This window comes from Malurus melanocephalus, unplaced genomic scaffold (assembly GCF_030028575.1).
Source record: "Malurus melanocephalus ecotype Western Australia unplaced genomic scaffold, MMel_1.1 scaffold_241, whole genome shotgun sequence".
NCBI lineage: Eukaryota > Metazoa > Chordata > Aves > Passeriformes > Maluridae > Malurus > Malurus melanocephalus.
Genome location: NW_026623473.1, coordinates 951,655 through 962,691, shown reverse-complemented (window position 1 = coordinate 962,691; position 11,037 = coordinate 951,655). Strand labels below are relative to the sequence as shown.

The 11,037-nt window shown below is 34.8% G+C and overlaps 1 protein-coding gene across 1 annotated transcript in view; it reads right to left on the bottom strand.

Annotated features, from left to right (window-relative positions):
• Positions 1-6: 6 nt before the first annotated feature.
• MICU3 (mitochondrial calcium uptake family member 3) overlaps positions 7-11,037 on the bottom strand; it is a 52,512-nt gene continuing 41,481 nt past the window's right edge. The window contains exons 13-14 of the mRNA XM_057375171.1: positions 10,359-10,516; positions 7-1,590 (exon numbers count right to left, since the gene is read on the bottom strand). Coding sequence (XP_057231154.1) covers positions 1,480-1,590; positions 10,359-10,516 — 269 coding nt within the window. The 3' untranslated portion in view covers positions 7-1,479. The remainder of the gene's footprint in view (positions 1,591-10,358; positions 10,517-11,037) is intronic.

The window sequence follows — 11,037 nt, the reverse complement described above, 5'->3', positions numbered from 1 at the left end:
GTTCCCAGTGTGGAATTTCTTTAAAAAAGCTTCCTTCTCATTTTGCTTTGATTTTTCCAATCAWTTTTTTTTATCATCAGAGATAAACCTTACTATAAATTAAGCATTTCTAAACCTAGATGCACTGTTACACAGATACCATACATCTATTCACATGACATATAAGATGGCAATTGAGCAACATGTGCACTGAATAAAATTTTTTAAAGTTTTCTTTCATGTACTTGTAGTAAGGTACTTAAAAGCATTATTTTGGTTCTGYTCTGATTGACTGACTACCAAGTATTTGCCTTTCTGATGACAATTTATTGACATTATTTTTACTGTGTGTGCATTCAGCAAGAAATATTTCAAGGCACAGCCTGCTCCTAAACAGATCCAGATTTATTCAATGTCCAGTGACCCTTTTCAAAAAGGGTGTAAGAAGTAAATGTTCTTGTTTGTGTAGATTTGATTTCCACTACCTAATAATCATCTTAATAGGGAGTAAGGAAAAATGCTGTTGCTGAATGGCAAACAAGTAATATTCAAATAATATTACTTTACAGTTGTTCTGTACTGCTGCATGCATTCATGTTTTGTTTTGGTTTTTMGTTTGACACAAACATAAGCTATTTATCTAGTATTCAGATACTGCATTCCAGAGTAGCAAATTAGACAGCTATAATTTCTACTCAGTGCCACTTCATATTAAAGTGCACTATTCACTAGAAACACATGAATTTGTACCTACCAGAAACATATCAGTGTATGGCAATAAAATTGATAATAAATATTACAAAGTGTGTATTACATGAATTTAAACATTCTGACTTTTCTTTGACATACTGCTTGTAAGACATCTTGAAATCTGTACTATTTTTTAAAGGATAAATTAACAAACATAATAAGACTTGGAGAATCTGAACATGATAGTTCATACAGTACTTTTCCTAGGTAAATACCTATCATTCACATTATAACCATAACAGCTTTACTCTTTGCAAAATAACAGCTTCTAAGAGTTTAATTTCTCCATTCAATTCACATATAATTGTTATGCTGCTTAATGTATTCTTGTTTTCAGTTTAGCACAAACTTTAAATAGTGCTCTCCTGAAAGCAAATTCACAGTCTAAGCTAATGCAGGCAGTTTCTCTTCACTGCCAAAACATCTTCCTGCCCAGGTGTAAAACTTTTTTTTTTTTTTTTACTTTCAAATGACAAATTCATTGCAAAATAATAAAAAATAATATTCAAAAGGTACTCTTACAAAAAATACTTTTGCCACCCACATGGCATAGTTAGTTCATCAATTAAATAAAATACATGCTGAAAAGCAGTTTTAAGAGCTGATGATCACTACACTAAGTGGAAAAGAAGTCCTGTATTTTCTGCTTCAGCTGGAAGATTCACAATTCACCTGGGTTAGTTTGTTCTTCCTTAAGAATTCATAGGAATAAATAGTTCTAGCCAGTGCAGATAATCCATCTTTCTTCCTTTATCTCAGCATATCTCGTCTCCGAAATTGCTTCCACAGATCTCTCAGATGTTCACTGGTTACAGCCATCACACAAGAGTAATATTCCTTCCAACCATACTTTGGAGTCTCCTGTGGGAAGTTAAAAACATACAATTGGAAAAAAAGATATAATTCACTAAATTTCTTAATTCTACCTTAAATTTTATTCAGATTCATACATACTAGATAGATGTTTTAATGTTAAAATAATGAGAGATCAAATTTACTTCTGTAAAATGAGGGTTATAAAACCATACATAGGTTAAGTATTCAAAAGGCATCCTCACCTCACAGCACACAGTTAGCATTCAACAAATAGCCTATCTGTTTTATAAGATGCAAGTATTTCCTCTTTATTCAGGTATGTCCTGCTCCCTCTCTAATTTTGCTCTTTGCTTCTCTRTGTTGACACTGTACTAGAAAGTTCACCTACAATATCAAACAAAAAGCATAGAAAATTATTGATGTTCATTAAATGAGGCACCATCAAAAGCCAAATACCACACGGGCAGATGACATGAAAGCTCCTTTAGAGGAGATTACCTTAATCCTAAAGCACATTGTAGCCCAGTAACATGACTAAGTGCCCAATGAATGAAGAGGAAAACTGGCCAAGGGCTAGCCTGGGAGATTCAGTGCTCTTTGCTATCTATAGTTATCACTGGATCTCGTTGTTTCTTCCCCTATTCCTAACTTCACAAGCCTACTTTGACAGTAAGCGTAGAAAGATGGAGAGATACTAAGTTGGAGCAACTGGGGAAAGAAGTAACAGCCCTCCCAGTTGATATGCTGAGCATATGCCACATGGTGTGGAATATCCCTTGGGCCACTTGGGGTCAGTTGTCCYGGCTGTGTCCCCTGCCAGGTCCTTGCGCACACCCAGCCTCTTTGCATGTGGGGTGGGGTGGGGTCAAAAGTGCTTAACTAAGTGCAAGCACTGCTCATAGCATCAACACTATTCTMATCCTGTATTTAAAACACAGCACTRTATCACGTACTAGGAARAAAAGTAACTCTTAGCTAAAACCAGGACACACGGCGAGAGACTGTATAATACCTTGTTTGGGCTGAACTGAGTGAAAATATCAAAGACACTCCACACTGCATTACATTGAAACCAACCATTAGGCAGTGAAGCCTACATCTATTTATTCCTATCACCTTGTTTAATTAAAAARCATAGAATTTTATAGAGAAGTTGTAAATATTCAGAAAACAATCTAAACCACARTAGTATATGATGCAGACTTTAAATGAAATATTAGAAACATTACTTAGATGAATGCATAATTTAGTTGAGATTTATAGTCAATTTCATGAAAAAATGCATTACTTGCAAATTGTACTGCATTATTTAACAAAAGCATTTTCAGTTTATTAACCTATACTTTAAGATAAGCATTTTTTTTTATGAAACAAGTTCACAGAAATGTTCATGAAAGTCATTATAAGAAATGCTGAAATACATTGACTGTTCATCTACTTATTTCTAATGTTTGCACTGTTGTATCTACTTTCAGCRCAGTAAATTCACAGAAGGAACATTTTGTTCACATTTTCTGCAATGCTTTCTTGTTTCACTGGAACATTCTCCTYCCACTGCATCCAGGTATGTTTTTAAGCTTCTTGTCAGGTTCAGGATCAAAAGCCCAAGTTCTGCAATTTCCAATTACTTTTGTGAGATGAGTCAGGAAAGTGTGCCTAGTCACACGTTTCTCACCTCTGCTTYAGAGAAGAGGTAAGCAAAAGTCACTTCAAATAGTAAGCAACAGCCTCTCTTTTTTTTTTAAAGTACCTTTTACAGTAGATGCATACAATTGCTGTGCRTGCACTAGGAAAGTATAGAAATTAAAAGCTTTAAAAAGATTAACTACATGACAAATTTAATCTCATGTGACAGAATGAAGTGTTTACAGAAGACAGCAACGTATAGTTGAAATGGTTGGAAATGAAGTTCTGAGTCCATGCTTCAGTTTTTCGTATCTTTTTCAAAATGAAATTTCCTTCCTCAGTCGTCCCCAAAGTACTATTTTGATCTATTAGTATTACTTCCTTGAAGTATTTAATTAGAAATTTTGAAACCCCACAATATTCAGAACATCTGGAAATTAGTCCTTTTAAACCCAAAAATATTCTCAGAAAATTACTAGTACATAGAAATTAGGTTCTGTATTTATATTTGTGACATGTAATAGTTACTTTCAATACTTCAATATTCAATAAAATAAGAATTATAGTTTAAATATATATTACAGTTACTGAGCATGCAAATAGTTTAGCAAAGAATACTTTAGATGGATTTGAGTCCCATCATAAATTGGTCTCTAGCATCTCTTTTTGGAAATTAACTTTGAAAGGGCTTTGTTAGAAATTTCTTAGATAAACTTTCCATAAGACATTCAAAGCAGAGCTGTCCTCTCTGCCCTGTTAGGCAGTTCTCTACAAACATATTTTTTCAGTTCTCCCTGCAGTGTATGCAAAGGAGTAACCTGCCAATGCCGAGTCAGGCTGTGTGCCCTGCAGGGACCACACACAGCTTATACAGTTGTTCCACAAGGAGAAATTTTCATTATTTATTATAAGGGTACAACATTCTTTACAATGTGGAGTAAGGGCATTAGTGCATTTTAGAGAGATGTGATGTACAGCACAATGTGCTCTTTATGGCTTTTCAGAGTGCAGATTCAAAGCAGGKTATAATCTATGGAAAGCGTGCCAAGTATCTTAATCTTCTTCATCAGAATTCTACTTTACCATAGAARAGCACAACATTTCAAAGCACAATGATCTGTACATTTATGTTTGGAAAAAAGTAAAAGTAATACTAGTTGTACTGTACTGCATCTAACTTTGGGATGTAGCTGCAGCTGATTTTTGTATTCATGTGCTTCTTTGGATACCAGACTGAAATTTAATTAGCCATTGAAACGGTTCAGTTTCAATCTCCAATGATGAAATTTTTATTATCTTTTGAATTTATAAACTAGATGGAAAAGAATGATTTTTAGAATGTAGTAATTTTTTAGATTTAGTAATTCCTCTTTTACTCCACAATGTATGGCAATGACAGAACTATCTCTGTTCTACTCCACAGTAACTTTTGCCAAATCATTTCACATGCCTTGGCTAAAGTTTCTATTTCCATTAACTGGCACTTGCAATAAACTTCAGTAGAAATTTACAAAAAATCTGAAGAAATCTTATGAGTTATGCAATGTTTTGCACAAAAAGGAACTCTGAAAAGCTAACAACGGGTTATGTCACTGGAACGGCTGGGCTTGATCTCAGAGGTCTTTCCTGACCTTAACAATTCTGTGATTCTGACTCATGATTAGAGACAAGAAGCAATTGCTCAAGGGAAGAGCAGTAGTGAACTACTCTGTCAGCAGGGAAGAGGGCATTTTATGTATAAAATATATTGGATTCTTCAGTGCACAGGCAACAGGCATTTGATACAGACCTATGCAAGCAAGGCTGGGTGCAAGAAGAATTTTTGTTACTAGCATCCAGGAGCTCCAGGTGGGAAGTRGAGCAAGTTAAATAACCAGTGGCTTCTACATTAACTCAGTAAGGCTGCCTGTAGCCAAGACCATGCCCTGAGAACTAACCTGGTTTCTCTGTCTCCAAATGGGTACAGCAGACACACTGTAATTCAACTTTTTCTTGAGAACGACTTTATACAGAACAGCATCTTCCTTTATAAATCTCCCTGGTACATTTTTTTTCCCAGTTTACATCATCTCAGCATATGAATAAATTAATACAGAGCCTGAATTTAGATCTGACAAGGTGCTGATGTATGTATGCTTGATGCTTTTCCCACAGTCTCTCTTTCTATCACCAAGATGATTTTATTAGGTTTGTCGATTGGATACTGGATTCCCTTGTGTCACTTCATTTTCTTCCACTTGGTCTCATACCTTTCACTGAAATTATCAGGAAAGTATCATGGCTGTGTAGCATTTTGCCAATTTCCTGTAAGAGATGTTCTACATCTTGAAAACTTTATAGTTTAAACAATATTTGACATGCAACCACAATGTGGGTTTTGACAAAAAGACAAAGTACTTCTAATAACTATTTTTAAAAATAYATGAGAAAAGAAGAAAGAAAGCTTTGAGAGTCAAAAGTTTCAAAGATATGGAGTTACATAAAATTAATCTAAAGCCATGACTTTCCTCTCATGTGACTAGTGACCTGAATAACTAAAATGTTGTTTTAAGTATTTTATTGTCATTTACACATTCCATTAGTAAGCTGGAGACCAAACACTTTGTTAACATCAAATTTCYTGTTCTGTCCCTCACATATTAGTACAATGCTTCAGTATTACAGTTATATTCYTAAAATGAAAATRTAATTTTAAAAGGTTAATAGTTAATCAAAATAATAAAGACATAATCCTACGGATGCTAAATGTTACATGAACAGGAAGAAGAGCATAAGCAGATCATCTTCCTTCTAGTARGACAAACCAGCTGTGTACCCCTGAACATGCCCCAAGCCATCTTTACTGCTGAATTTCAAAAAATCACCATTAAAGAGATGTGACATTTCACTGAAGAAAAAGGGCCTGAAAAGTTCCAAAGAACATGGTTCATGATATGTGACATGCTGTGCCACAGGAACAGGTCAGTAATTCAGATATATTCTCTGCCCCCTGCCTACCTTGCTCAGGTGACAACAAAAGAGAAATATTAGTGGCACTGGAGAGSTGGTGGGTTACCAGTCTGGGTAAACAGACCCCACCTCTCATCCTTACTCAGATTTTACACTGCTGGTGGAAGGCAGCCATCCCCCTGGATAAACAGGTTCTAAGGTGCTTTGATTTGCTTTCCTGACATGCTATTTCAGAGCTAGGGAAGAAGGATTAAAGCCAGAGGTCCAGTGCACCCAGTGGCATACAACTGCTCAGACAGGCATATGCCAGAACCAGGGAGGATTCAGAAGGCCAGAGGCGATTAAGAAAATGTATGGAGCCATCTGAAGATGGTTATTGAACAGAAAGTCTCAGCTTAATTTTGKGCCTCAGAATTAAAAATGAGCAAGGGAATGACAGTCAAACTCTCCTGGCTCAGGAGGCATGAGACGTGCTGGACTCCTCACAGTGTCACAGTAGACCATTGGCCATGGGGACTTCAATGCCATGGTATACATCTCTTTGCTCATCCCCTCTGTAAAAAATACATGTAGGAACCAACAGCTTTCACAGCCACTACTGCAACATCTTTACATGGAGACAGAAAACCCCTTAAACCACAAAGGAACAAACTCTGGCTTTATGGAAGAGGTGAAAAGTGGAACTAACAGTGTCTGCTGTGTCCACTGTGTGATAGATAGTTTCACAATATGRCTACAGAATATGCACACCCTGGTTTTTACACCGAAACCCACAGTACAATCTAATYGTAAGAATGGAAATTAATGTAGTGGATATGTGGAAACAGCTGTGGTGATCATGTGTGGACAGGGTACTCATTTTTCAAAATTGCTGGTACAGCATTAATTGATCCAAAACACATTACTGCTTTCAAGAACATAACATAAATCAAAGGAGAATCAAGTTACTGAAAGTCAGAAAAATTTGCCCTTACAATATTCATTGCTAAATACTTACAGCCATAGGTACCTGGGARATTACTTAAAAATAGGTAACAGGACAGACAGAAAACAGAACAGGAACTATGAAAGAATAYTTTTCCTAATTTCAAACATAATACAAAATCGCAGCAGGCTTACAAAACAGTGACAGTGTGAGTCAGTCATTACCAACTCCAGAACAAAATTCTATTGCTTCAGTCAAAACCACAATATGATGCTTTGAGCTACTACATTGCTTGCAGTCAGATAACCTATTCCTGAGTTTTGGAACAGGAAACAAAGCAGTGACAGTTCAACATTCAGCCATTCCTGCAGGCATGCCAGCACACTCAGACTGGTGGCTAACACATACCGTCATTTATCTGCTATAGAGCTCCTTCCTCACGCAGGATTTGAAAGTGGTATACCTCTGTATAGGTTTGTAGCCCTGTGGAGCAGAAGATGGAGAAGTGTGCAGATGCAGACAACATGTGAAGGCAGCCAGGGGTAAGCATACGACAACGGTATCATGAAAATACAAAAAAATGGCTTTAATTGACAAATAGCTAGGAGATACTGTACCAAATGTGTTATGCAAAATGTTTATTATTTAGTCATTAAGTTCCAAGTATTTCAGTTTAAAAACGGAATTTTTAAGGGAAAGGGGATATTACATATTTTTAAATTAAAAAAAGGAAAACAATTATTTTAACTAAACTAAGCAAAAACAGAGCTTTCCACGTCTAAACGTTTTTAATAAGTTTAGGCAATACTCTGACTGACCACTTGATGGCAGCTTAACATACAAGTTTGTTTCAAACTACTAAAACAGAAACATGGTTTCAGGTTATGCTACTAAATTGCAGAAAGAGAGAAAGTAATTTGGAATTGTCTTTAGGGCATTTGCTTTTCTAAAAATGTATTAAAATGAACATTTACAGTGTTCCTATAAAGAGTAGTACCTGACCCTCCTGAAGTTTGTAAGTTCAAGGCTAAGCTTTTAAACAGGACAAACCTGRTAGGCACTCACTGATGTTTCAGAACTGCTTTTTCATTGGACTTGTGTAACTCTTTGCTCTTAAATAAGTTTGCTTTAAGTCTGAGTGTCTAGCCACAAAATGCCCTTTTCTAAACTACATGRTCCCAGTACCAAATTCTGTTATACCCTCAAGATTCTGGGCAAACATTTTAGTGAAACAACTTTAAAAAATATTGAATTGCTAAGTACAAGATATTAATTGTAAAATCATACTTCAAATCGTGGGCCTAACTGAACCTGTTATTTTTTGATGTTTTTAGAGTGCTAATCAGACACTACAATGATTGGTAGACATTAATGGTGGGATACTTAGCATTAAAATCAGGCATTTATACTTCATAAACAGGTTCAGATTTCTATGTTCCTACAAAATACTGAATAAGCCAAAGCTGTTGTGATCTTTTATCTGTATAATGGACCTGAACGAATATCCATATGGATTCAAAACACAGTTATCAATAAAGAAAAGGTTAGTGATCAGTTAGTTTTGATTTAGAACAAGACAACATTTGAGCTCTCTACACTGTAGGAGCAAGAGAGCAAAGTTTTACCTGTTTTGGACACACTAAATATTCTGTATCTTTTAACAAACAAACAATAGGAAACAATGACAGTTTTCACCAATTTGTTCTGGGAAAAAGGTTCATAGAYATTTCCTACTTTTCATTCTAAACCAAGACTGCAGTTGGTGGGGGATGTTTATTAATGAAAACGTTTTGCAGGAGTTGTGTTTATCAATGCAAATTTTTGTAGAATTTTWATTATTATCCACTCTTGGAAAAATTTGGTTTGTGTGACACTGAATATTGTAATTCCTCAGTTTAGTACTGTAATTGTCTTGGAATACTACTGATTAGTGAAGAGAATGCACTTAACTGARTTACGGACCAAATCACAATTATCTCCTGCTGTGTAATCCACTTTTACTTAAATTAGACTTATAATTTATGAAAGACTTTATTCTTCTGAATATTGGCTATTCTWTATATGTAATATGGCTATTACAGTCCTCCAGAATATTTTAGAGTGGTCTGGGCAAAAGGAAAATACATACTGCACAGTGCTGGATGATATAGATTCTTAAGAATTATGTGTGATTTCTGTCATGCATTTTGTGAAATAKAAACATGTAATACAATTACAATAATTACTTAGTAAGCAGACTGTTTTCAGGTTAAATTAACATACACTGCACATTTACAGTTAGTAACAATTAAAACATATAGCTGAACAGCTTGAAACGATTGTGAAACAATCATCATTACCACACCATAATAAAAGGAACTGAGGACCAACAAGGAAATAAATTTGTTACAAATGCAGTAGCTGTTATCCACATTGTATGTTAGATCATCATATTACAGAAATAACAAGTAAACTATTAGACTCAACACCACTTCACAGAAAGTTCTAAAATGATACTTAGGAAGCTTACTAAAATTAACTAAAATTACACAAATAACATATTGAAATGTGGCTTTAGGAACCATAATAGAGTTTAATATGTATGTCTAAGGGATAAGGTTGACAGTAGGAACACCATTTTACATTTAGTTTAAAATGTTAACACCTGCCATATGAAGATAAAAATAACTGCAAGTAATTTCCTGCCCTCTAGCTTATTATAATTGAATATATTAGATACAGGGTTTAATTATMAAAATCAACTCTGAACCATTCAGCACCATTTCACTAACTCTTTATTTGAAAATTAAAATTACCTTCTTCTGCAACTCTTTCCAACTGTCATTATGAACACTTGATATTTTATATAATGTTTTAAAGGAGCCTTTAGTGTTGACCTTTAACTAAACTTCCTGAGCTTCGGAGAGACAAATTCTTTTTCTCTGCAAGCAATCCAGACATAATTGCTGTTCTTGTTAAAATTCTTAATGCTAATCTATTAATCACACAATATACCTTGTTAAAATTCTTAATGCTAATCTATTAATCACACAATACAGAACAAATGACAGTATACAGGGGATTTCTCATCTCTAATTTGGTTTGCATACTATAAGGGTACATTATGTCCTCTAAGTATTGCTTTTTAACAAAAAAAAAAAAAACCACAAGATTTTAAGAAGGATTTTATCTTACAGATTGCTTCAGTATTTCTATAAAAGGTATGGTTTTAAACATATGCCCTGCTGGTTTGAAATCTACAAGTGCTACAGAYGCTAAAGTAATGGTAAGTAGTAAAGTCAACTAAGACAATTCAAAAAATTAGAATCCTTACCCTAAACCCTCGATTGAGTCTGTCTTTCATAATGCCAATAAATTCTTTATAACTCAACTGGTCATCTCTGTCGACATCAAAAATCTTGAACACTGTGTTCACCAAATGTGGTGAAAGCTTCACACCTGTGGCTACATACACAGCCCGCTTGAATTCATCTGCATAAGGAGAACACCAGGAAAAAGCATTTTAAAAAATGTGAATTTAATGGTACTTTGTGGACTGCATATTATGAAATATCAGTAAACTTTTGAGTTTTCACATTTAAATACTCAAAAAAAAAGTGAAATTAGAATTTCACAGTTCTAAACCAAACAGTTCTCAACTGATATAAAATGACACTACTTATTTGGTAACAATTATTTTACACAAAAGATAACAGTTTATATACTATGCTATGTGCAACAACAAAATTAGAAAATAATATTATAATTAAACCTATGCCACAKTTATGGCATTTACTTATGTGATACAAAACAGAACCCAAGAAATAGAGCACAGAGAAAATGATACAATCTTTTGGTAAGGCTACTTGAGGCAGGACCATGCTGGGTCAGAGCCATGAAGAGGCTACTTTAGGAGAGCTTACAAATCTGATCACTTTGTATTCTGCTCACCTTGCAYTCCCCAAGCATCACAACTGTTCTATTAAGGATTTTAGTGGGTACATACATGTCTA